The following is a 27,903-nucleotide window of genomic DNA, read 5'->3' on the forward strand; positions in this document are numbered from 1 at the left end:
TTCAGACGGCTGCCCTGCATACCCCATAGGCCATAATTGCATATGTGCTCTCTCTCTCTCTTCACACATCTCTTTAATTTGTTATACTACTATTTCGAATTTCGATAGACTCTTTCTATTTTACCAAAATCCGTTACTTAATTTACCATATTCTCTATCATTACGATTTTAAATTTACTTTTCCTTTTTAACATAAATTGTCCAGAAATTGATAGTATAATATTTTTCGAGAAAAACAAATTGAGGGAAACGAGGATGGATATAACCGACAAATAAAAATAACTACGGAAGTTTCGGAAACGCCACATGTAATAGAATTATTTTCTCAAAATGATGCACCGCTTTTCAATATATTTAAAGTTCCGATATTAATATGAATTTTTGTGGCAAACGAACGCTCCACGTTTTGATTACCAAATTAAATCATCCATTGTTTTTTTTACCGAAAAAGTGAAATTTGATGCAAATAAAAAAAAATAGGAATGGAAGAAACGAAAATATTGGAAGGTGGGTTGTGGGTATGGAAAGCAATGCCAGCACATGCACACACAGAGTAAAGAGTCAGCAATATATAGAATTTTCTCTCTCCTACTAATTTCATTTGGTGTTTGTTTGTTCAACTAGGCCCGCCCCCACTTTTCGCCCTTCTTCACACATTCATTCCCTTTACATACTGCCCACTTCCATTTGCAAAGGCATCCCCTCTCTCTCCTTCTCCTTCTCTCTCTACAAGTTTCTCTCAATTCATTGCTCAAACCAAAGCCATGGCAACTGAGAAGGTATGCCTTTCCCTTTTTGCCACATCAGTTAGATGAAATTATGCAAATGAATTAATCCATTTATTTGTGTGAATCAGGTGACTCTAATGGTGCTACAGGCTGATCTACAATGTCCATGCTGCTACAAGAAGATCAGAAAAACTCTTTGTAAATTCCCCCGTCAGTCTCTCTCTCTCTCTCTCTATGAGACATATATATGCTTTTCAAACCCACCCACTTTGTACCGGTGATTCTAATACATTCTTGTCTTGAATTAGCCCAAATATATGTTCTGACGATGCACACCTGAACAGACATATCAGTTTTGTTATTAAGACACTTTCCAAAAAAAATTCATAATAATAAAGTAGGGTAGGGTCAATTGATTGTACATTTTCTAATTAATTCTTTTAGGAGGTGGGATGATTTGGACCTAATATATTCTAACTACAAAAATGTACTTTTTTTGTGACAAAACAAAAGAAATTAGGGACCAAGTGTATGATGAAAAGAAGAACGAAGTGAAAATCACAGTGGTGTGTTGTAGCCCGGAAAGGATCCGTGACAAATTATGTTGCAAGGGTGGAAAATCCATCAAAAGCATCAAGATTATAGACCTCAAGCCCGCCGACAAGCCCAAGGAGCCCGAAAAGCCCAAAGACAAGCCCAAAGAAACACCCAAGGAGCCCGAAAAGCCTAAGGAAAAACCTAAGGAGGCCGAAAAGCCTAAGGAAAAGCCCAAGGAGGCCGAAAAGCCTAAGGAAAAGCCCAAAGAGGCCGAAAAGCCCAAAGCCGAGAAGCCCAAGGACAATCCGGAAAAGCCCAAGGATACCCCCAAAGGGCCCGAAAAGCCGAAAGGAGACGGCGGAGTGCCGCCTCTGGGAAAGCCCGAACCGGTAAAAATGCCCGAATCGGCTGTGATGCCGCCGGCAGCAATGCAGATGATGGGGCCCGGGCCCGGCCCGGCCCTAGTCCACGGCGTTCCGTCAATATTCCCCTATGTCAGGCCGAGCCAAGACGCTTATCCGGCCGGCCCGTATTACCACGGGTACGGATTCCCACCTCCGCCGCAGCCAATTTACGATGGATATGGGTACGGGCAAGGGCACGGGTTCGGGTATGGGGGTGGAGTAGTAGCCCAGCATCAACATGGGCATCATGTGAATAGAGATAACTACTTTAGTGATGAAAACCCTCAAACTTGCACTATCATGTAATGGTGTAATTAATGCCATTCTGGTCTTGTTTTTAATCATATTGATAAAAATATAGTGAAATTAAATAAAGTTTATAGAGAGAAAAATAAGACTAATGTAAGTTGTCGGTGGGCAATCTCTGGTTGTAAAAGTTGATGGTATAATTTCTTTTTCTGCTTTTGCTTTTTGTATTAATAAAAAGTTGTCATTAATCATTGATGACCTTTTGTCATTATTTGTGCATTTAATTAGTTTTAACTTTTAATTAATTGAAAACAGCTCATATTGTATGAGAGATGAGAGTTCATTTTCATGCCTTGGTAATGCTGACAAAGTCAGGGTGTCATGCGTCGTCCCTATTCGGCGGCTATGTGATGAGTAACAAATTTTGGACTTCTAAATTGTTCGCTGAATTTATGCAATTTCTTTTATAAGTATATTATCGGATATTGGTTACTAATTAAAATAATGAATTTTAATAAAAAATTCGTGTTTTCCATTAATATTAAAAGTGCTTTAAAACATCATAAATATTTTTTTCGTTTGATATTTTCTAGGGCAGGTCAATTCTCATATCTGATGATGTACATAATTTTTTATAATCATATTTGACACAACTAAATCAACTTCACTTTATACGTACGTGGCTTTTTTCGTACTTGCCAGCCAAGAACTTTAATAGTCGTCTAATTTATTAAGTACAAATGTTTCATGAATTTTCAAGTAGAATAAGTTTTTGCTAAAAATATCTTATTCAGGCTGGATTTAGAAATAACATAGTACTACATAACTATACAGAATTTGTAATATTTTAGATAAATTTTAAAATTAATAGAAAATACTAAAATTGAACCAATTCATGACTTTTAAGGACAAATATCTTAAATATTTACTACTAATTGTTTATGTCCAGTATTTAGCATTTGAAATAGGATATAAAAACGTCATTCTATATTAAGTTACTCCACTTTCATTTTATCAAATTGTCAGAAAAATAAAATGACTTGAAAAATGGAAAGTACAAGTCAAATTCAAATTACTATTACTAATTTAACTTAATAAAATGAATTGCAAAAGTATGCATTTTGGGTGTACTCTGCACACAGCATTTTTCACAACCCTTAATTATACGCGACATTGGAGAGACGACGTACGAAGACTGTCTAGAAAATGAATCTCAGGATGTTTTTAAGAGCACCCGCAACGCGGGCCGCCGGCGTTCCGTGTGTCGTTTCGCCGGAACGGTTTCGCCTCGGAACGCGTTGCGGCGCATGGTTTCGTCCCGGTTTCGTTCCCATTCCGTGTCGGGTGCCGACGGAACGAAACGCGGCACGGTCTGTGCCGCCACGCGCTTCGGCGACGTGGCGCTGCCCGCGGCATGCGTGAGTCCCACTCGCCGGCCCGCGAGTGGGACACGTCACCTGCTGACGCAATAATTATTTTTTAAAAAAAATTAATTTTTTTAAATTTTTTATTTTAATTGAATGTTTTTTATTTTTTTAAGTTTAAGTTGTAATTTTTTTAATGTTGTGTGTTTTTTAATAAAGTGTGTTTGTTTTAATTGAATTGGGTTGGAATAAAAATAAGAAATGAAATTGAATGAATAGTAATTTAAGGAACTGTTAAACGGCTAAGGAACGGAGGGTTGCAGGTTCCGTTCCTTAGTTAAGGAATGGAGTAAAAAAGTACAGTGGGGCCCGCAAATAGTAGTTTAAGGAACGGTTTAGGAACGGTATAGGCACGGCGTTGTGGATGGCCTAACAAAGTGTTAGTGCTTCAAAAGCAAAAAATAAATCAATATATAATGCATTCATAAATCATACTAATTATCATTTTCCTTAATGCACTTTCCAATGCCTTCTTTTCACGTCTTTCTCATAATTAGTTGGATATTGACACCTAATATTAGGGGTGAGCAAAAAACCGGAAACCGAATATCCGAACCGAACCAAACCGAAATTTTGAAATTCGGTTCAGTTTTTTCAGTTTTTCGGTTCGGTTCGGTTCGGTTTTAAAAATAAAAAAATTTCAGTTTTTCGGTTTGTTTCGGGCGAAGAAAAAAACCGAAAAATCGAAAAACCGAATTATATATATATTCTATTAATGTAATATATTATATTTTATATATATATATATATATATATATATATATATTCTTTTAATATATTCTACTATATAATATATATTATATGTATTATTAATTTTATATTATATATAAATATTCTATTAGCATATATAAAATAAAATAAAGTACACATATATAAATATATATTTATTTTTTTTCAGGTTTTTCGGTTTTTTTTTCGGGTTTTTCGGGTTTTTAAGTTCGGTTTTCGGTTTCGGTTTTTCGGGTTCGGTTCGGTTTGAATTTTGAACTAAATTCGGTTTTTTCGGTTTTGGCAAAAAACCGAACCGAAACCCGAATGCACACCCCTACCTAATATCTTGGAACTTTCAAAAAGTTGAGTTTTTTTTCCCATGAACTTTAAAATTGGCAAATAATATTATGAACTTTAACCCGAGTTTGTTATTTCCCACCAATGAAAAAAATTCCGGAAAATATTATCATGATACGAATTTTTTTCGTAATTTCTTGAAAACAACTTCGAGAGCTTCAAGTTTTTCAATCTTTGAGAATAGTTTTTCTTGAAGCACACTCTCCAAATTTATTCTTCAATCCTTTAATATAGCCATAATTTTTTAATTGGTGGGAAATATCAAACTCAGGGTAAAGTTCGTGATATTATTTGTCAATTTCAAAGTTCGTGGGAAAAACCCAACTTTTTGAAAATTTCCTGATATTAGATGTCAATATTCCTAATTAGTTCTATATAGTAGTACTAGTTTACTAAGACTCATTTTCCTTATTTAAGAGATATTTTTTGACGAATTATGATAGCTTCTTTGTATAAAATGAATTAGAAACTGATAGTCATTAGTTAATGTTTTAAAAATAGGACCGACAATTCCAGTTAAACAGCTAATGGATTGGATCGATGAAATCACAGATCTAACAGGAATACATATTAGAGTCCAACAACTCCGAAGAAGACGTTGTTCGCTGAAAGGAAAGAGGTGGTGCAGAAACAAGTCAAGTGTGCATTCAGTGTTGTTCAATCACATTGGGCGATAGTGAAAGGCCAGGTACATTAGTGGTTCTGAACGATAATCTTCGTCACCATGTATGCATATTATAATGCATAACATCATAGGCGAAGATGAAGAAAAAACATTACTCACTATATAAACATGTTGCTTCTACTTCTAGATCTACTGTCATCTTCAATCACCCAGCTCAAGGTGTGTCTGACGATCGATTTCCAAGCGTTTGCACATAGACCTTTTCCAAAATGTTTGGAGACACACCAATGCATTCTAGTACTGAATTACTTTTAAAATTTTAACTTATAGAATTTGTATTTTATTTATTTTAGTGAAGTTTTTTTTTTATTTAAACTGCGTTAGTTAGCTTCTATGTGAATCCGTTTTCTTCTCAACTGATAAGACCCCTCTTCTGTCTTCCCCAAAACCCCAAACACTACTGGAAGCTATGGCGTACAACCTCAGCGCCCCGCCTTCATCTTCCCTCTTCTCCGAAACAAGTCTATTCTTCACCTCCCTCTCCCCTCCTAAGCTCCCACATCTCAAAACCCTCAAAAATCTCAACTTTCCTCCCAACCTCCACCGCCCAAAACCCTCCTTTCACATCTCCGCTGAACTCTCACTGCAAGAGCCACTCCTCAATTCAATCCCTCAAGATTCCGAAATCCCAACCCAGAAAGCGGTTTCTCCATCCAAATCGTTCGTTTGGGTCAATCCCAAAAACCCCAATGCCTCAAAATTGATGCAAAAATCTCACAATTCGATTAGGTACGCTTCTCTACCGCAAATTGCGGAATCTTTAAATTCCTGCGCTCCATTAGACGATGCTGTTTCAGGAGTGCTAGATGTTCTTGGGGATAAGATAGAAGAGAAGGTAGCTGTGGTTATTTTGAACAACATGTCGAATAGCGAAACTGCGCCGTTAGTGCTTGATTACTTTCTGAAGAGGTTGAAGGTGATTAGAGAAGTAGTTTTGTATAATGTGACTCTGAAAGTGTTTAGGAAGTGTAAGGATTTGGGCAAGGCAGAGGGCTTATTCAGTTTGATGCTTGAGAGGGGGGTTAAGCCTGATAACTTTACGTTCTCGACTATCATTAGCTGCACTAGGATGTCGTCTTTGCCTGAGAAGGCGGTCGAGTGGTTTGAGAAGATGTCGTTATTTGGGTGTGAGCCGGATAAGGTCACTTGTTCGGTGATGATTGATGTGTACGGAAGAGTGGGCAATGTGGCCGTTGCTTTGAGCATGTATGATCGGGCGAGGAGTGAGAAATGGCGTCTTGATCCCGTTACTTTCTCCACCTTGATTAGAATCTATAGGGAGGAGGGTAATTATGATGGATGTTTGAATTTGTACGAGGAGATGAAGGCGTTGGGGGTTAAGGCCAATGCCTCTGTGTATAACGCGCTGTTGGATGCTATGGGGAAAGCGAAGAGGCCGTGGCAGGCGAAGACTATTTATAGGCAGATGGTTAAGAATGGAGTTGAGCCGACTTGGGGAACTTATGCTGCATTGATTAGGGCATATGGTAGGGCTCGATATGGCATAGATGCGATTGCTGTTTATAAGGAAATGAAAGAGAATGGCTTGGAGATGAGTGTTCTTTTGTATAATACGCTGTTGTCGGCTTGTGCTGATGTTGGGTTTACTGATGAGGCTGCTGAGATTTTTGAGGATATGAAGAGTTCGGGGACATGCAAGCCAGATAGCTGGACATATGCTTCATTGATCACAATTAATTCTTGCAGTGGGAAAGTCGAGGAGGCTGAGGCCACGCTGAAAGAAATGTTGGAGGCTGGTTTTCAGGCTAACATCTTCATCTTGACCTCCATGATCCAGTGCTACGGGAAAGCTGGCCGTATTGATGATGTTGTGAGGACTTTTGATCAGATGTTGGACTCGGGAATAGTTCCTGATGCGCGATTCTCTGGTAGTCTACTCAATGTAATGACTCAAGCACCGAAGGAAGAACTTGGGAAGCTGAAAGCTTGCATCGAGAAGGCTCACCCGAAGCTTGGTTACATAGTAAATCTCGTTATTGATGAAGAGACAACGGATGGGGAAATCTTCAGGAAGGAAGTTGGCGAGCTCTTGCAATCTATTGGTACCGATGTCAAAAAAGTTTACTGCAATTGCTTGATTGATCTCTGTGTTAGCTTAAATCAGCTGGAGAGAGCTTGTGAGCTGTTAGACCTCGGCCTCTCACTTGAAATATACACCGATATCATGTCAAGGACTCCAACGCAGTGGTCTTTGCACTTGAAGAGCCTTTCTCTCGGTGCAGCACTGACTGCACTGCATGTTTGGGTGAAGGATCTATCGAAGGCACTTGAAAACGGAGAGGAGTTCCCAGAGCTGCTCGGGATCAACACTGGACACGGGAAGCACAAGTTTTCTGAGAGAGGCCTGGCAGGGACGTTCGAGCCACATCTGAAGGAACTTGAAGCACCATTTCATGAGACGCCAGACAAGATTGGCTGGTTTTTGACGACAAAGGCTGCAGCGATGTCATGGCTGCAGTCGAGGCAATCCGCTACTTACTAGACTTCCATTAGCTGGTAATCTGCTTACACAGTCCCCATAAGTAATTGGGGGAAGTTAAGTTGATGTTAAATTCCAATTTGTTTTTACAAAGAACTAATTTTTACTTTGTTTGAAATTAGAATGTCAACTATGTATAATAAATTAGCTGACTTTCCAGTTTCAAAGTCATCTGCGATAAAATATTCTTGATTCAGGGAATGTTGCTGCAAGAATTTGACTGATTGTAAACTGGTTTTAAGAGTACTTTTTGTATAATTTATAATTTTGGTTTAAAGATATGATTTTTTAATAATCAGTCGGTTGAGTTCATTTGGGTTTGAAGAAAAATGATAACATATAGTAGTAATAAATGTGGTGGTGTGCACGTATGATGTTGCAGAAGTATATATAAGTTGAGGTCATTTCAAGGGGTAGTTAATTGAAAAATGGGGAACTACATTAGAGCTTCGAGGAAAAAGTTGTCGTCTCGGACAGATGAGGTTGAGGTTCTGATACGGAAGCACGGCAGCAGCATGATCCAATTACCGGAAAGAGTGAAGATAGTGGTGAGCAAGAAGCAGTTGCAGAGGCTAATGGCGGAGGAGGTGCAGTTGAGACACATGATGCTGCAATCGCTGCTCAGACGATCAAGAAGGTGGACACCGTCGTTGGCTGCGATTCCAGAGCTGTAGATTTGGGACGCTCTTTTCCATGGATGGCTGCATAGCATTGCTCCACTTTTTGTTCTGGAATTTTCACAGGCTTGGCAGAGAGAATGTACATATTAGTAGATGATCTGTTGCAATAAATAATAAATCAGTACATATGTTATTAAAAGTGGTGTGTCGGTATGGTTGACAATGTTTATTGGTAAACTCTCGGTAATTATCGATGGTGTAAAATCTGTGGGTAAATTAGTAGTAAGAAAATATTGTTATAAATTTAGAACAAAGAAAAGTTTTAAGTTATTGGTTGCTGAATGATTAAGCAACCAATTAGAAAAAGATGGCAAAGCATCTTTTCATGAACCAAGATTGGAATAGTAATAGCCAAACTTTTGAGACAAGGAATATTTATAACAGATGCTACCTTATAATTAAAACATAGTACATCATATAAATATGTATCCACTTTCTTAAATGCAAACAATCTTCACAAAACTAGATTGAAATGGAGATGTATGCGAAGCTTATGCAGCACAGAAACATGTTTATTGCATCCATTGCTGCATCTTTGAGCCTTGCACTTGTTTTATCAACCTCAACTCCTTTGCTCTCTACAATTTTCAATTATTTTTGGCCTCTTCTCCTCTCCACAGCTATGGTTTTGGTGGCTATAGTTGTCATAGCCCGAATATCGCCAATAAATTTGCCCGAGTTCTCCGGTGACAAAGAAGGAGAAGCGTTATTGGATTACGTAACGGGACAGCATGCTGAATTTCTCGAAAACTACTAACAAAGACGCTTATTTCATGAATTATAACCAAATGTGATTATTTGACCACTTATGTTAATTCATTGATATATATTTGTAGCAAGTGTTTTAGATTTATGTATTGTAACAGCCAAATGTAAAGCTTCAGAAATTGGTTGTGTTGGAAAGAAGATTTCACTAAAGGCAACAATCAATCAATGGAGAATTATGGAATATCTTTCACGTGTAACTAGAATTGGAGCTTATAAAAGATTGTGTGACAATAGAAATAAATAAATTGAGCATAATACAATCTATTATTCATGATTTTTTCAGTCTTTTATTTTTTTGTATTGGTCTTTTATTATTCGCATTCTATTTTCTATTAGGTTGATCATTCTCTAATTGTAACTAGAATTGGAGTTTGTACAAAACCCAACGTTATGATCTTGATACTACCAAAAAAAAACATCGGCGTTTACCCACAATTATTTAATTAAGGGCTAATCATGTATTTAAACATTGTGAAAAAATTGATATGTGCCCGTTTGATATTAATCTTATGATAGAACGACGAGTTTGTTTGTCTCAATTTCAAGTGGATTATGTTTAATCATGTTTTTGTGACTCTAATTTTAACATCTTTCCTTTAAAAAATTCTCAATGTTGTGAAAGTTTGAAATGTCTCCCATTTTCAAAACTTTTTAAAAAAATTAAAATTGAGAATTAAAATACACTCAATACCTAATTTAACTGATTTTTTATCCTAAAATTTCTTTATTACTCCAAGATATGGATATGGGTTGGAATCATTAATAGTGTGCCCGATGGATTATACGCGTGATGTGGTTGAAGTACTAAACAAAAAATTTTTTGTGGCTTTGAATGCAATCCCTTCATCATTATATTAATCATATTTTAGACAATTCCTTTTCAGATTTGGTTTTTCCCCCTTAATTTCAAAGTTAAAAATTTAGTCACTTTTTAAAATTTTGAATGTAACTTGATGTACTTTTAATTAAATTATAATTTTATTTTAAATGTTCGATGCAACTTTTTCAACTCAATTTCTTTTACATTTCTTAAAACTCGTATCGAGTCAAAAATGTGGACTCCAATGTTGCTTAGCCAATCTATTGGTTTCAGTTTGATCGATCAAGCATCTACTAAAGAGAAAAAAGATATGAAATTTGAAAAACATATGAATAATACTACTCTACTATAATATGTTTGTGAGATATATTGCCTTATACTATTCTCTCCAAACCCACTCCATGATTCTCAATCTAGCTGGCTCTACTGTACGTTGTTGAGCTCCAATAATAAAATGCAAGATAAATTAAGGTCGATATTTAATCTTAGAAACACAAACAGTATTTCTAGAGACACCTGAGGGAACTGTTTCAATTGATTATTTATTTATTTATTTATTTATTTATTTTTACTTTTTTTGTGATCATAAGAGTGAATATATTTGTCTTGTGCCCAAGCCAGTACTTCCCCATCATGATTAGTTCAATTTGTGTGTGATGAAGATAGGTTCACAATTGATTGAGGCAATAATGGGAAAATCAATCTATTCATGTTAGACTACAACTGCGTACGGATAATTTCATGGTCTTGCACCACAACACTTGTCTCAACTTTGTCGAATTTTATTACTATATGTCTTTTTATATATCATCATGCATTTCTATTTGTGAAGAGACACTCATGGCTACCTAGGTGATTATCAAAAACTATCCCCCACCATATATCATATAATGGAGTACTAACTATTACTACAAATTAAAGAGAGGTTTAGCTAATTTGTGTTTCTTAAAACTGAAAAAAGACAATGTACGTGTTACATTATGATTATAAAGGATAATAATGTAAAAAGGAATAATGTTTAATTTACTTCTTTATCTAAACTCAAAATTTAGAATTTATAGGTATACTCGGGAATTTATACAACTTTTTTATAATTTCTTAATTTTTAGAGAATATATTAATAATATTGTATCTATGATGTTATTCATTAGAATTTAATTTCAAAATTTTCACGAGTCATATTTTAGCAAGGTGACTCAACTATTTTAATCTTTGTTGGAATTTTTGATTTGCAGGGGAGGTTGACAGCCGCACTTTGATAATTTATTGAAGTTGTAATGTCGTTGCATATGATTGTTACCCTAGTCTTTCATTGATAGGGTTGGTCCCAAATTAAATGTAAAAGTAATAATGCATAAACAGAAATTGGAAATCCATTTGTGGACCAACAAATAATTAACTTTGTCTAACGTCAATTTTCTCAAATAGTGAGGAAGTTTAAACAGAAAAATATCAATAACTCAAATGCATTCACAAACTCACACGCACATCAAGTGGTAATGATTACATGAGTTTTTCATTCACTAAATATAGTTTAAGTAGTCGACAACACACCGTTTTAAAATAAAATTGATAAAATAAAAGATAAATAGAGAGATGATGAAGTATTGTTAATGGAAAACGAAACTCACGTTTGTTAATAATGGGTTTGATACAAGCCTTATTAGGTTTGGGTCCTTATCGGGTTGACCTAATAAGAACCCTCGGGTTAGGTTCAGGTTACTCATTACGAAATAAAATTATTATATCAGATTTTATTGTGTAATACCACGTTCAGGTCATTATCGTGTATTGTCGAACTAAATTGCATCGTAACATACTAATGTTAACGATTATGCTGACAATGTTGGACATGACACGAAAATCCAACACGAACACGCACAAAGTTAATGGGTTGGGACGCAATAAGAACCCGATATTTTGGCTTCAGTTAGGGTTTATCCTTATTGGGTTGGACTGATATCGGATTGACCCAATAACTACCCAACATGCACAATTTATCAGCCAATACGTGACGCAGGGAAGCTAATACTGCTACTGATTTTCTTGATCATTAATCGATAGAAATGCCACCTGAGCTGCACATTTTTTATTCAAGGACTACTCAACATTAAAGGTTCACTTTTTTAGGATACTAGAGTTTGTCCATGCCCGATCTAATTAAGATGGTATAATTACACAAAATATTGCTAATGGAATAACATTCTCTATTCATTTTGTTAAAGATTTTGCTTAAGAATGATAAAATAGGTAGCGGACCCATGCCCATGATATTCACACCTACTTGTCCCTACCAATTACAATTATTATTTCAAAAGTTGGATCTACATTTTGGTATGTTTCTGATGTCTGCCGGGGACAAATGGCATGTTCGGATCCGTTGTTGACTCATACATTTCTTATTGTATTCTTTTATTATGTTATCTGAATTAGATCGATCCACTTTTTTTTTCTCATGCAATTCAAGAATCATAAGTGATAAACTTTCCACAAAAGAGCAATCAAAAAAGTCCTATCGATGAATTTGTGGATATTCGAGCGAAAATATATGTTTGGAGTTTGCTGTTTGATTTGGGTCCGTTAGTAATGTTACCACAGTGAAACGTGACAAGCTACATTAGCTGGTTAGCTACCTAGATGTCACATGTGATATTTGTTAAGTCAATTCAATGTACTAAGAGCATCCGCAGCGGTGCTCGCTGGCAAGGACAGCATCCGCAGCGGTGCTCGCTGGCAAGGACGGCGTCCGTGCCGCTAAGCAGCTGACGTGGCGGTGCCTGATTGGCCAACAGCAATGCCGTTGGCAATTTCGTTTTTCTTTTTTTTAAAAAAATCGGATTTAATTTTTAAAATCCGAATTAAATAAAAAAAATATTTTCCCACTTCCCAATAAATTATATCCGTTTTCTCTCCACTTTTAATTTATTTTTCAATTTTTTTCCCAAAATTTACATTTTCATCTATAAATACTCCCACTTCCACACCAAAAATTTCACACCAAACTACAAAATTCTCATCTAAATTCTCTCATATTCTCTTATCAATTCTCAATCTTTCACTCTTACTTACAAAAAAAATGTCCGACTCCGACGATCACCCCTTCGACTCCCGCGGTTGGAAGCACGAATGGTTTGGCTCACAACCATTTCCTAGTCAGGAAACGCAATTTTCGGCCCCTGCTCAAACCCAAGGTTCTCAAGTTCCGGGTGGCTACCGGCCTTACCCGATGGGAGATACGGGTGGGCACCCGAACCCAGATCGAGAGGGAGCGGCGGCGGCGACTCTCAAACTCCTCATCTTCCTACTCCTACTCATACTCCTCGTGGTGTCCGCACCCCGTACACTCCGTCGGAGATGGATCAATTATTCAAAGCCTATTTGATTATCTCCGAAGATCCAGAGATAGGCACGAACCAAAGCGGGGATAGGTTTTGGTGGCGCGTCTCTCGCCGGTACAATGAAAACCGCCTGGCTGGAACCATCGAGCGCAATGAGAGTATGGTGCACAATGCTATATTCAGAGCCAACAAAGAAATCCAAAATTCCAGGGGTATTACCTCTAGGAAGAGCGATCGGCGGGGAGCGGTAGGAGCGAGCTCGACATCATCAGTGGCGCCTTGGCGACCTACCAATCCAAAAATGACAAACCGTTCAAGTACCTCAGTGCTTGGCAGGAGGTGCGTGTGCATCCGAAGTATAGGGGGAGCGTATCATCCTCCTCCAGCTCCTCCAGCAAACGGTCGAGGTCGGTATCCCTATCCGACGCCGGCGAGGATGAGGTGGCTAGCCAGCTCGCTGGAGCTAATTTGGGTAGCCCCGACGCTGGCCCAAGCAGTTCCCAACGCCGGCCTCAAGGAAGGAAGAAGGCGACGACCAACCGCCGTCGTGCCGCGACTCCATCCGCCCCCGCTCCCTTTGTGCCACCTCAACCCCCCACCAACTTGTTGTGGACCCTTTTGGCCCAACTCAATTTGGCCGATAGGTCAAATATGACCCCCGAGCAACTTGATTCACATTTGACAATGATACGGGGTCTCCGAAGAACATTGGGGATAGAGCCAGAGGAATAGTCTTCCACGGGGGTATTTTTAGCCTTTAATTATGTATATTTTATTTTTTAGTATTTTAATTATGTAATTTTAAATTTTTAGTATTTTAATTATGTAATTTTTATTTTTTGTAATTTGTAATAGTATTCCGGATATTTTTAATGCATTTTAATTTTGTGGAAATGTTTTTATTTAAATTGAATAATAGAATGGTGAGACTCTTGAGCATGTTCTTGCGGAAGAGCATGGACGTGGGTGTTGTGCTCTTGCCTAAAAACATAGAGTAAAAAAGTAATAAAAGTGGATCCGGACCCACATCCGTGTTTTTTACTTTCATGGATAAAAAGTGGATGATGTTTGATATTTAAAATATTTCGATAATCGGACGAGGTTCAATACTCCACATGCCATTGTGTTCAACTTTTTTAAGGGGGACATAAATTATTAATATTTTCTCCATTCATAGAATTGTTTTCCAGCTTGAATTAACCGTAGTAAGGCTAAATAAATGGAAAACGTTTGAGTAAATGAAAAAAAATGTAGATCTTGAATAAACCTCAATAAGAAGAATATGGTGTGCAACTTTTTGGGGATGTTAATTAGTTGTGAAAATTTTGTGCGCAATTTTAAGCTTTTAATTAAGAGATGATGTTATGGGATGTATTAGTATTTTTTGTTGGAATGAGTTACAATCCAGATATTATACAAAGAAAACAGTTAAAATGATAGAAGATACTAAGATTTTTTTGTTGGTGTATCGATTGATTAAATTAGTCTTAACTTCTATCTGTAGGGACAATATATGTTGAAAGTATTTTTGCTATTGATTAAATTGCTCTTACTTTTATCTGTAGGGACTATATATGTTGAAAGTATTTTTCCTAATGAATTCATCTAAGAGCTGATATAAGATGGGAGATGACTTATTCAACCAATACATCTAGAAAGAAATATTCACTACTCTCTCTCTTTCTCATGAAAATATTTTAGCCACCTATCACGTAAAACATATGATATTGCTATTTAAATTCGTAATGTATTTTTCAAATAAAAATTTAAATAGTACTACTATATAAATATTGTTAATTTGTCTAATTCCACAATAAATGATTTTATTATATGCATTTGATGACAAAACAAAATGAGAGGAGGGGGGGTTTGAGCTGTTTTGTGACGAATTAACTTGCGCAATGAGACACTTCTACGTGTAATATGATTCGAATTGTTCCAACTTTAAAAAACGATAAAAGCAAAAGTGCTACATCACAAAATCGCAAGAAATTAAGATAATCGAGTGTTAAAAAAACGTCCAAAAAATATAGTGACACATTAAAACCGAGACGACTGATTTATTTATTTTTCGAAAAGGTGCGTACTATCACCTAATTCCAAGGAGAAGCTCTACAAAATTTTATTTAATCTAAATAAAGATTGTCCCATTTCTACTTCTACACTACGATCAAATATTGCTGTCGAGCTTCAATCCTAATTTCCTCCTTCATTTTCCTAATAAACTCATCAAACTTCTTGTTCAACTCCTCCGTGCTAACTCTCATATCGCTCACCACCGAAGGCGGCTCACTTTCTTCATCGTCTTCGTCTCCATCTTCATCTTCATCGTCTTCGTCTCCATCTTCATCTTCATCTTCGTTCCAATCTTCGCACACTATTTCAGTCTCTATGATCTCATCCGCGGCATTCTGAGAGGCGCGGTCGTCTTGAACCTTTATTTCTATCTCCTCTGGAACTTCAGAAGCATTCGACGAATTATGATCATATTCGACGGTAAAAAGACAATCTTCGCGGTCGAAATTGTCTCGGGCTGAGGTGTTGAGGTTGAGGTTTTTGGCCAAAAATGCGAGGATGCCGTTGCAGAGTAAAAACATGCATTTTCTTTCACCAAGAGATTGAAATATGGAGGAGGAGTAGAACTGAAATATTATGGAAAATAGTGAGAAATAGGAGACTAGGAAAGAAATTATGGAAATTGGGACAAGAAATTGAAGTGTTTTTTTGAGGTAGAAATTGTTGGTTTGGTTGGTTGGCTTATCAATGATATAGTAGTAGTCTGCATCCTTGTGGCTCTGGTCCATCTCTCTCTCTCTCTCTCCAAATTAGTTTGTTTTTTCAGTGGTAGGGTTGGGAGAAAGAAATTGGGGTTAGTTTGAATAATTGGTGGTGGAGACAAGGGAGAAAAGCTAAAGGGGTATATATAGCAAAAGAGTGACCATAATTATTGGGGACTGGATTTTTCCATGGATCAATTTGATTGATTGTAGCATGCATGTGCGACTTTAGATATTATGATTCTAGTAGCTTTACCTCCATGATTGATAGGCAATGGCCAAGATTGAAACTTGAAGAAAATTTAAAATAAAAGATGATATGCTTTAGTTACTTTAAGTAAATTTGTTGTAGCACTCCGAGATATATACTCCCCAAAAAAAGGAACTTTCAAACAACACGGGCTTTAATGTAAAATAGATAAAGTAAGAGAGAGAAAGAAAAGCGTGTTGGTGAAAAATGGATCATACCTCATTAGAGATAAAGAAATTTCCTAAAAAGGGAAGTTTCTATTAGAGGATGAACTAAAAAGGAAAGAATTTCTACTTTTAGGGGACGGAGAGAAATAAGATTGGTTAAAATAAAAATGCTACTTCCTCCATCCCATAATAGATGGCACGCTTGGGTAATGACACGGAATTTTAGGAGATGTTATTTTGTGAGTTGAGTGGAGAAAAAAAATAGTATATTTATATCAATGTGATAGGAAACTTTTTTTAAAAAAAAGAAATGTGACACCTTTTATGGGACAAACTAAATAGGAAAGTGTGACATCGAGAATTTTATTATTACAACATGATAATAGTATATACTACTTTTATATTACTGCACTAACGCCTCAATCTTCTTTTGTTCCTCTCTAATAGCCTGAGCAGATATAATATGACCCAGAAAAACAACCCCTAATAACTAGAATGCACCTTTACTAAGCTTAGTAGAATTTGCAACACCAACCTCAATCCTCCGATGGTGTTCATGAGTACCCATAAATACTCTTACAATTTATGCATTGCCTAGCATACAACCCTCTCTCTTTCTACATCTTTCACTGTCCAAGTTTTAACCTTGCTTCCTCCAATTTGTTGGAGCTTGAATCCATAAAAATTGTTTGGTATTCATCATATTTTAGTGGGTGAATAATTTTCCTCAAGTAGCCCATTATCACTCCAATTTATAATAATGTTGTTTTAGGAAATCTGTTATATAGTGCTATAAATTTTGTTCTTCCTTCAAATTATAATAAAAAATTAACTACTATGTGATAGCCTCAATATTTATAACTAGGGATGTCAATTGGGCTAACCCGTTCAGATTCGGGCCAACCCACTCGGGTTACTGGGCTATTTGGGTTATAAATTTTTCGGGTCATAAATTTTCAATCCTAACCCATCGGGCTATTCGGGCCTAAAACCTTTCGAAAATAATCTCTTGTATCAAAATTTATTTCTATAAAATGATTTTAAATTTTAGATATTATTTTTTTTCTTCTTAGTTTTAGAATCATATAAAATCTTAAAATCTCATAGTTTTCTTCAATAATAGTTGGAAAGAAGCTTTTCATCTCGATCAACTACAACATAAAATAAAGCTTGTGTTCGTGTCACTATTTTGGCACTGTTCATAATTATTTTTTTATGAAAATTAAAAATCATATCTTACATGAATCATTATTAAAATGATAAATATGTTGAGATTTTGATGGGTTAGTTCTTAATTTTGTCTTGATTGGCTTTGGTGATGGTAAGTAGTGGCAGATTATGAGAGGATGGAAAAATGAGTCAAGGTGGAAATTGAAAGTTGATATTGTGGGATCGAGTAGATAAGTGTAGAATGAAATTTACTAAGACTAATGATTGTGCCACATAAAATTCAAAAATACAAAAAACCCTAAAACTTAATACTCCATCCGTCCTACCACAAGTGATCAACTTTCTATTTTGGGTTGTCCCACTACAAGTGATTGATTTCCTCTTTAGCAAAAAATAAAATAATTTCCCTCTGTTACTTTATTGCATCTCTCTTACTTTTTTCCATCCTTCTTACTTTATTCTATCTTCCTCTCTCCTACTTTTTCGTTTCTCATACTTTATTCACTCCACTTTAACGCAATACATATAATTTCCTTAAATCACGTGCCTAAAAGAAACTCATCACTTGTGGTGGGACGGAGGGGAGTAGTATTTTTTAATTAAAAGTTGCAACCATCAGGCCGATCCGCAACCCATCCGGGTCAACCCGTTTAGCCCGTTTTGCATTCGGGTTACAAAATTACAGCCCTAACCCACTAATTTTACCGAGCTATTCGAGTCAACCCTCGGATTTCGGGTTAGATTGACCTCCGTATTTATAACAACTCAAATATTGGAGTAATTCAATGAGTGTTCGTGGTCAACCAAAAGTCATGACTGGGCTATTTATAGTTGGAAATATTGTTCCTTACCGAGATGAGCCGCCACCACATTTTGTGGTTACATTTTGGTGTTCTGGATTCTAAGAGCATAAATAATCCCGTCCCAAGTTCCTGCCCCAAGTCCCCTCCACGTCATCATTCATCTACAGTTGCGGTCCGGCCTGAGAAGCCTCTAACCCTGCAGGCCGCAACTCGGGCCGCAACTAATAAATGACACTATTCACAACTCCAGCCTATTTTAAACATAAAATAAAAAATGCCGGAAATTTATAACACGGAAAATTTAATTTCACCGAATACTGCAAAATTACAACATATAAATTTTAAAACTGAAAATAAAATACATAAAAACATAACATCAATGCTGGAAAACGTTGGTGCGAGTCCAAATTTCTTCGATTAGATCGGCTTGGAGGCGAGTGTGTTGTTCCTCTTGGCGCATCGCAGCTGAACGGGCCATGACATTGCGGATGTCGGGAGGAAGGCCCTGCACGGGCGGCTCGGTGACAACGTAGTCACTCCCGGTGCTGGCGAGCGGATCGTCGCTCCACGATGTGACGTTAACTTGCTCGTCCTCAACGATCATGTTATGCATTATGATACATGTATACATGATGTCGGCGATGTGTGACCGCTGTCAACCACGGGCCGCTCCCTTCACGATAGCCCACCGCGCTTGGAGGACTCCGAATGCACTCTCGACATCTTTCCGAGCCGCCTCTTGCCTTCGGGCAAACATTGCCCTCCGATCGGTTGTCGGAGCTGTGATAGTCTTCACGAACACGGGCCATCGAGGGTAGATCCCGTCTGCCATATAGTACCCCATACTATACCGACGTTGGTTGGCCGTGAACTCTATGTTCGGTGCGCGCCCGGCACACAAGTCGTTGAACAATAGAGACTCGTTCAACACATTGAGGTCGTTGTTGGACCTCGCGACACCAAAGTAGGCATGCCAGATCCACAATCGTTGGTCGGCAACGGCCTCCAAGACAATCGTCGGATGTGTGCCCTTGTGCCCGCTAGTGTATTGTCCTCTCCAAGCCGTTAGACAATTCTTCCACTGCCAGTGCATACAGTCGATGCTTCCAAGCATCCCCGGGAAGCCGTGGACCCGCTCGTGCATGTCGACCAACTTCCTAACGTCGGCGGTCGTTGGCTTTCTCAAGTACGTATCCTTAAATTCTTCGATGACTGCCCGACAGAATCTCGCGAGACACTCCCGTCCAGTAGGCTCGCTTACATGGAGATACTCATCGAACATATCTGATGTAGTTCCGTAAGCGAGTTGACGAATGACATACGTGCATTTCTGCAACGTCGATATACTTTGCCGGCCCACAGCATCGGTAGTTTGGCCGAAATACATGTCACGAGATACAACTGCGTAGGAACAAAGGCCTCCGCATCCGGAACCGGTGACGGAACATCTGATCACTCCATCGCGGATCTCTTGAGAAATAATCCGTGAAAAGCCGCAACGCAGCTGCTTCACGGTCCCAGTGAATATACATCCGGGAACGTGGTACCCGGGTTTGTTCTTCGTTCCAAGCTTGGAAGCGTTCAACTTCGTTGTTCATTTCTTCTTGGATTGCCGGCAGCGCCTCGCCTAACACCTGGGTCAATTGATCTTCGAATATTCTTTGACGAGGAGGCATTTTTTAGAATTATAAAAAGGGATTTGAAGTTGAATGTGAAGTTGAATGTGTATGAAAATGGAGTAGTATTTATAAAAAAAATTCGAATTTAAAAAAATAAAAAATAAAAATCGGTTGCGGCCCGGGCCGAGAAGCGTGTAACGCTGGGCCCGGACTCGCGGATGCTGCCCGGCTCCCGAATAACGTTGTCCCGTTCCAGGCCGGGCCGCGGGACGGACACCAGGCCGCGATCGCGGCACGGGGACCGGCCCAAGCCGTGCCGCCTCCTCCTCCAACGCGCGGGACGGGCCGGGACTCGCGAGATGCGGCCCGGCCCCAAGCGTTATTCATGCTCTAAACTCTCTCTGCATGCATGCATGCACTTAAATAGCTAGTTGCACACGTGTAACGCCAACTTGCTTTTCTAGATTGGTTCCACTTCATTTTTAGTATTATTTTTTGTTTTATTGTTTCGCAAATTAGTGCTCCTATTATCGATTCTAGAATTGTTCAGGATGAGCACAGGTATTTTCGTATTAAATTATCATCGGTCCTTCGACATATGTTGGCACATAATTTTCCACCAAATTAAGTGCCTGTTTTTTTCATTGGTGTCTTGATTTTTTACTTTCAAATTTCAATTGGTTTTGTTCATTTGTCATTGTAATTAGCAGTGGATAGTGTATTACCAGTAGTACTACTTACACAATTTAAAGGTTTTCTCACTAACTTGAAAATAATAGAGAAATTCATAAGATTATAATATTATTATTATCCTTAAATTACACATATTATACACATATAATAGACAAGTCAAATTCTATAAACAAGACTGGTTTTATATAGGTATAAATTAATCTTGTTGTTTTAATTTCTTTGTAAGTTTTCCTACTCCGTCCATCCACGAAAAATAGTCTCATTTGTGGATAACACGGATTTTAATAAAAAATTTGGTAAAGTAAAAGAGAAGAGAGAAAAAGTGGGTAAGTATAAAAGAGAAGAGAAAAAATAATAAAAGTACGAGAGAGAAACTTTATATTTTTGGAAATGGAACTATTTTTTGTTAACATTCCAAAATGATAAAATAAGACTATTTTTTGCGAACGGGTGGAGTACTTTTTTCGCTAATAGATAGTCTATCTTACAATCTTCTGTATTCCACGGTGTTCAACTTATAACCTTATCATTTTATAATATCCTGTTACAAAATAAAATTTGACATTATATAATGTATCGTGATTAACATTTAACTTAGAATTTTTAATACTATATCATACTATAATTTTGATTATTTTAATTTGAAAAATGCGGTGTATGATCTTTTTCAAATTCCTTTTTTTTTTTATTATAAATGCTAATCATTATATATTAGTATGTAACAAAAAATTATTTAATAATAAATGTTCTTGAAAATAATTATTGATTTATTAACTGGATAAATTCATAGTATAATTTTATTATTTTATAAGTTTATAAATTTGAGTGATACTAATTATAGTTATAGGGAGACAATATATTGTGGGGGTGCGATTAACCTCTCCTAGTCCTTGTAACAAAATTCAACAGACAAACATAACGAACCACAAAACAAATCCCCTTTATTATACAACCAAACTAAACTGGATAATTAATCATTACAACATATTCACTTGATATATTTTAATAGACAGAATAAAATAGTATAGCCGTACCCTATTTTTTTTATTGGTAAATGAACATAAATTTAAAAACCACATTAAAATGGACTTGAATCCGAGACCTTTAGTCTCGGGAATTGTAGCTTATTTCTTAGGTTTATTGAGGCCATACAAACGGAAGAGACTGAAAGCCGAAAGGGCGGAGAGGAATATCATAGAGAGGCTGAGCAGCAGAGCAGCACCAATCCCCTCACCTATTTGGTTGCAAAATTTGGCGTACATGTTGCATACTTTCATCCATTGAAGCTCCGGCTGCCCCAACTTCGCCAGCGCCCCCGATTGCTCAGCCGCTGCCACCGCAGACACGCCCAAATATGCCATCACCTGACCACATGATCATACACAATATTTATGTTATTATCTCTATACAAGCACTATATGTTTTTGTTATTCTCATTTGCATGCATGAGTGGGATTTCCCTGTAAATTTCTAAACTTTCGCTAAATTCTGATTTTGCATACCAATTTTAAAATCAGCCTAAAATATAATTAAATTATTGATTTCTTCTATTTTGCAATCAATCAAGATTTTGAGTCTAATATGGCTTAATATAAATCATAAATGATCAAATGAAATTATTCAATTTAGTATGACAATGATGTTGTTTCGCTTCCTAAATATGATGACGTTTTGGTTGACGTCCAATAAATAGTTTGGTAATTCATAGTCGGATTTTAAAGCTGGTATGCAAAATCAGAATTTGGCGAAACTATCATACAAAACTAATCGATTGCATACCTGATCACCGGAGAAAATGGCCCAAGCCAAGGGCTTGTTGAGAAGCAAACCCCCTCTCATCACACTCAAAACACACCTAACAACTTGGGCTAGTGAATATGCTGCAGCTAAACCACTAACTATCACCAAGAAACTGCAAAACAAAATCACAAAAATTAATAGGGAATAATTAATTAAAATCTCAAAAAAGAAAATATAGTAGTAAGATGGAACTAACACAAGAGCTTTCACATCTGTAAACTTGGCTTTCTTCCTGATACCAAAGATCTCCTTAACTTGTGAGTCGGTTCCAACAAGAAGAGCCGAAACAACTGCGAAAGCACAGACCATAAACCTCAATACTAGTTCACCAACCCTCACTCTCTTCTCATTCACCTTCAAATTAGTGTAAACAGGCACATTGCCAGGACTCACACCCACACCGAGATAGCTCATGATCTTTTTCAATGAAGACGAACAAAATACACACACTACACAGAAGCAGCTATTGTCTCAACTACCTAATTTCCTCCACCTTATATAGACCTAAAACAAGCCCTTATTTTAAATGTATAAATATAAGTGAAGTATTACTGTATTATTTTTGTGGCCAATTTAAATTTTAGATGATGATGATGGAGTGTGCTAGAAGGGCTATCGGATTGCCATGTAACGTGGCTACGAAGCTGGTTAAATTAATAAAGAATTGTTTTAAATGGGACAGACAAATTAATATGAGACTGAAGCAAGAGTCATTTTCGGGTATCTGATACAGCATTTAAAATCGAATGCCTAATATTCATCGCTGCTTTTCTGGGAAGGAGCAATGGATTCTGCTTCCAAGAAAATGAAATACTCAGATAAATAAATAAAGAGTGATGCTAAATGGCCATAATGTGGCCGGCCATAAAGAGTTAATTTAATTCATTTACATGTATATAAAAATTAGAATTACCGATATAAACTTATACGTGTGTGAATGGACTTGTGAGTTGATACTTATCTTTGAATTCCATTACGTAAAACACATTAATATCACGAATTACTGTATACGTTGAGCAACAATCAAGAAATGACAGTAGTAATAAGTTGAGCAAAAACTACGAAAGAGCAACACTAACATGTTGAGCAACATATAATGAAGATGATATAAAAGTAAAATCAAGTAGTATTAAACCAAAAATTTGAATTTTTTTTTGTTATTTAATTAATTTATGGCTGGCCATAATGTGGCAGCATAGCATTATTCATAAATAAAATACTAGCAATTATGGGTTGGATACTTGAATTAATCCGATATTTTATTTGAATATCATAAAATATGAGTTCGTGAATTTGCCGCAAATTCCTCCTCAATATATAATAGTATAGTTGTTATATATGAAATGAAAATATGAAATCGAGAATTGCTACATTCAAGTTTGAATTTTAATTAAAGACTTGGTTTGAACTAAAGTTACCGAAGTAAGAGCTCACAAACTTAAAGGAATAAATTCTTTAATTAGTATACCCTAAACGTATATATGGAGCATTAAACATTTTTCTCAAAAATAATAAATTGAAACCCATTATTCTCTTATAACAAAACAAATTTAATTAAGTAACTATTGTATTTAGATATAATTAACTGTCATTTAAATCACAAGATTTCATTTGCAATGTCAAGGTGTTAAGTTATGGTAAATGATAACTATGTGCCATTGAGCTTGAGTAGTTCCTCCAAAAAGGAACTCATAAAAATTGTGTTTCTGTTAGACACTCTTGGGACATACTACATAACATGTTACGAAGGGGCTGCCGGCAGGGGCATAGCGCAGTTGGCAATGGAGGGGCAGATCTTGCTGCAATGTTACGAGGGGGCATAGTGAGTAGCATGGAACAAAAACAATGAGCTATAAAAGGGAACTTAATGAGAGAAATGTGGTATTGCGGTTTTGGCAGCCCGAGAGAGAAAGGGCAAGGATTCGAGAGTGGGCTTCGGATATGATAATGATATATATGGCTACGCATCCCATTCCCACTCTCTTTTTTGTCGGCGCACTTCTTAATTTAGTACTACTATATATTTTTATATTATTTAGTTCAAATTATATAAATTATCTAGACCTAGGGTCATATTTTTCTTCATGTACGTAGTGTCTTTTATCTATATTTCATAATTACATTCTATATATTAACTTAACAGTTAATATGCCTTGAATCTGTATAGATCATGTTTTCGAATTGGGATAGGATTATGTTTCCGAATTGGGATAATATATCATGTGTGCCTATTTATATGAGAGTAGGACACATAATTCTGTAATCTGTAGACACTCTAAAAACAATCTGAATACAATATGTTCTCATTTCCTGCCTGTGGATTGGTGAACCACGTAAATTCTGTGTCTCTTTACGTTTATGTTTGTCTTGATTACACAATTATTCTATTCTGTCACAACATTAACAAATCACAAATGATTTCCTTAAATGGGAATTAAACATGCAAAATCCCCACTAAGTCCATCATATCATATCATAACATACTAATAAAAAATTCAACTATACCCATAAAAAAGAAAACATATCCCACCAATTTCCAATAATAATAACCACAAATTTCCCACAAACAAAATTAATCAAGAGATGCAAGTTATTAAAAGTAATCTTCTTCCCTTCGCCGGCGCCGGAAAGATGCACCAAACATTTCTCCGCCGCCCTCGTATAATACCATGACTTTCTCTCAATCCCAAAATATTTTCTATTTTTCCCCTTCTCTCAATTGTAAGTGCATGAATTCTTCAAAGATATGGCGACGTTCATTTTCTTTGGGTCCAAAACGACAGCGCATTGGACTCTTTTGTAAAATTTGGGCTTCACTAAGTGGCCCAATATGTAAGCCCGGGCCCGAACCGTGAAATTCATAGCAAGTGGAACTGGCATGAGCGGTTTCCCTTCTTTGCTGCCCAAATCCGCACCACCTCCGTACAACGGAATGCTGCTTCCTCTCACCATCACACTCACTGTCCTTTGACTACTTCTCGATTGGTAAAACTTTTTTATCTGCACGTCAGATACAATTTCACCTAAAATTCGCCTAGCGGAATAGTTAATTGCGAATATTCGTGATTTTTCTGACTTATTTTTTAAGGTCTGTGACACGGGCCAGAATTTGTTCAAACTTTATAGTTTTTCCGACAGTTTGACCTAAAAGATTATGGAGTAATAAATGGGGTAGAGGAGAAGTTCTTACGGCTCCGGTGGCAATAGGAAGTTGAGAGAAGGTAAGGTCCAGTGGCGAAGACGTGACGTGCACTCCAAAAAACTTTCCTTTGTTACGAAACACGAGTTTCACTGTGGAGTTCATCGTTACCATTTCGGTACTCACACCTGATGCGTCGGATCCTGCATTGATCATGAAGTCCTCGAACAATATACTCTGCAAAATTATTCAATTTTTTTATAAATTTGAAATTTTAGTTTCACTTTCACACCAAATATGTGAGCCATGATAAATAAACAAAATAAAAAAGAGTGAATCATAGGGGGGAAATGTTGCTATCTTTAATAGATTAGACCGAACTAAGGTCCACTCCTTTGTATATTAAATATGGGCTAAATTAAAATTTTCCCATTTAGATATTATAACTATAAATGTAGAAGCATGCATTATTTTGTGCCTACCTAGAATTTTGGGCCCTAGCACATGCTCAATGGGAACTGGGCCTGATCTATTTAATATCACAAATTCACATATACATATACTCATTTCTATAATATCTAAATATATTCTCTAATTGACTTACAAATGAATTGTGGTCTAAAATTTCGACTTGTACTATTAACTGGAAATTACAGTATTTCTAAAAAAAAATAATTCTAAATAAAAATAAGCAGATCAAAATTCAACTGAATAAATTAAGATGATTCATTGATGTAAGACACCTTCCACCGAATGAAGTAGTTGGTTACCCATTTCACGTGGTCAACTATAAATCTAAGCAAAATGGTCAATTCAATGATGTATTGCAACACCAGATCTCACCATAATACCAACAAATTGCTCTCATATTTACCAATTCAAGACAAATTAATGAATGCCATTAATCACAAATTAAAGATCACATCACATCTATACACAATTATAAAATGTTTTTCACATTTAAATTAAATGATTTCTATTGTATCCTACTATAGTAGCGATCGCAATTATATATTGTTTGCACATTTTCTAATTCAGAAACGTTAAAGTAGTTACCTTCATGGTGACTCTAGGTTTCTGATTCCTGCTGGCGCCCCACAGGATCAAAGCGAAAAACGAAAACAACACCAAGAATCCGAGCACGAACACCGGGAAATAGCACCGGCGCGGGACCCCGCGGCGGGCGCCGTCGTCGTCGAGGAGGCCCTCCTCCTCGATGGCGTCGAACTCCTTCCACTGCTTCTCATCCCCCTTGTGGTGGTGGTGGTGGCGCCGGGACCCGTTGCTCGACTTCTGCGACCCAGGCTTCAGGGAGCCCGAGTAGCGGGTCGAGGACGAGTCCCTCGACTGGCGCCCCGGGGAGCCCATGGGGCTCAGGATCGGCGTCGAGTGGAACGAATTCGTCGTCTTCTCGCCGTCGTGAGAGTCCCTCGAGGGACTCTGCACGTAGTACACGGCCCGGTTCGGAGATGACGGGGCCAGGCTCGTCACCTCCGAATCGGTCTTGCCATGCATTGACATTTTGGGTTGCCGGAGATTATTTTGGTGTGTGGATTAGTGAGAGATTGAGAGAGAGAGAAATAGATATCTGCGACGGTGGATTTGATTCCTTGTTGGAGGAGTGAAGAAAGTCCAAGGAAACATAGCACGTTAATGTCTGAATTTGTTTAATGTTTTTTGGGGAAATTAATTAGGGGGTCAGTCTAAATATGCCAGTTGGAATTAAGGGTTTTATTTAAGTGAAGGGCAAATTGCAATAAATCAAGATTGTTCCATCCTTTTTAAAATCTATAAATTAAATTAAGATAGGATGCAAATTTTACAATTATTTTATCAATTATTATACTTTTTCTATGATGGTGTGGCAATTATTAACTAATTATTAACTCAGCATTTTAGAGTGATACTCTCTTCGTGTCAAGAAAGATATCATTTTTTTGGAAGCACAGAATTTTATGTAACTTTATTTTATGTGTTAATGAAATAAATAAAGTAATACAGAGAATAAAGTAGAGATATAAGTGTTTTTGTTTTTTAGTAATGGGTCATCTAATCATCATGATACTCTCCATTTAGGATTAAATTGTAGGATTATTTTAGTTGGAGGAGGAGGCTATGATTAATTATCATGAGACTATCCATCTAAGATTAAGTTGTAGGGTTTAATCTTATGAACAAAACATGATACATATTTAATCATGGGATTTAATCTTGGCAACCGAACGTCACCTAAGTGGATTATTTTCAGTGGGACGAAGGGAGTACATGTTTATGTAATGGATGG

The 27,903-nt window shown here is 36.9% G+C and overlaps 5 protein-coding genes across 5 annotated transcripts; 2 read left to right on the top strand and 3 right to left on the bottom strand.

The window, feature by feature from the left end:
• The first annotated feature begins 620 nt into the window (after window positions 1-620).
• Window positions 621-2,186, top strand: LOC121785945 (pollen-specific leucine-rich repeat extensin-like protein 1). Its single transcript, XM_042184435.1, has 3 exons — window positions 621-779; window positions 857-938; window positions 1,242-2,186. Exons 1-3 carry the CDS (start codon window positions 765-767, stop codon window positions 1,973-1,975), a joined length of 831 nt encoding a protein of 276 aa, XP_042040369.1. The 5' UTR covers window positions 621-764; the 3' UTR covers window positions 1,976-2,186.
• A 3,236-nt stretch (window positions 2,187-5,422) lies between these two features.
• Window positions 5,423-8,408, top strand: LOC121785848 (pentatricopeptide repeat-containing protein At4g16390, chloroplastic-like). Its single transcript, XM_042184317.1, has 2 exons — window positions 5,423-7,612; window positions 7,978-8,408. Exon 1 carries the CDS (start codon window positions 5,505-5,507, stop codon window positions 7,596-7,598), a length of 2,094 nt encoding a protein of 697 aa, XP_042040251.1. The 5' UTR covers window positions 5,423-5,504; the 3' UTR covers window positions 7,599-7,612; window positions 7,978-8,408.
• A 6,952-nt stretch (window positions 8,409-15,360) lies between these two features.
• Window positions 15,361-16,240, bottom strand: LOC121786824 (glutamic acid-rich protein-like). The gene is made up of 2 exons (XM_042185439.1): window positions 16,235-16,240; window positions 15,361-15,843 (listed from the first exon to the last, which is right to left on the bottom strand). The coding sequence occupies exons 1-2, from the start codon at window positions 16,238-16,240 to the stop codon at window positions 15,361-15,363; spliced, it is 489 nt and encodes a 162-aa protein (XP_042041373.1).
• A 5,361-nt stretch (window positions 16,241-21,601) lies between these two features.
• Window positions 21,602-22,983, bottom strand: LOC121786509 (CASP-like protein 2B1). The gene is made up of 3 exons (XM_042185144.1): window positions 22,677-22,983; window positions 22,460-22,592; window positions 21,602-22,044 (listed from the first exon to the last, which is right to left on the bottom strand). Exons 1-3 carry the CDS (start codon window positions 22,892-22,894, stop codon window positions 21,805-21,807), a joined length of 591 nt encoding a protein of 196 aa, XP_042041078.1. The 5' UTR covers window positions 22,895-22,983; the 3' UTR covers window positions 21,602-21,804.
• A 1,981-nt stretch (window positions 22,984-24,964) lies between these two features.
• On the bottom strand, window positions 24,965-27,353 carry LOC121786310. Its single transcript, XM_042184918.1, has 3 exons — window positions 26,676-27,353; window positions 25,671-25,856; window positions 24,965-25,480 (listed from the first exon to the last, which is right to left on the bottom strand). Exons 1-3 carry the CDS (start codon window positions 27,138-27,140, stop codon window positions 25,196-25,198), a joined length of 936 nt encoding a protein of 311 aa, XP_042040852.1. The 5' UTR covers window positions 27,141-27,353; the 3' UTR covers window positions 24,965-25,195.
• Between the last annotated feature and the right edge of the window lie 550 nt (window positions 27,354-27,903).

This window comes from Salvia splendens, chromosome 22 (assembly GCF_004379255.2).
Source record: "Salvia splendens isolate huo1 chromosome 22, SspV2, whole genome shotgun sequence".
NCBI classification, from domain to species: domain Eukaryota; kingdom Viridiplantae; phylum Streptophyta; class Magnoliopsida; order Lamiales; family Lamiaceae; genus Salvia; species Salvia splendens.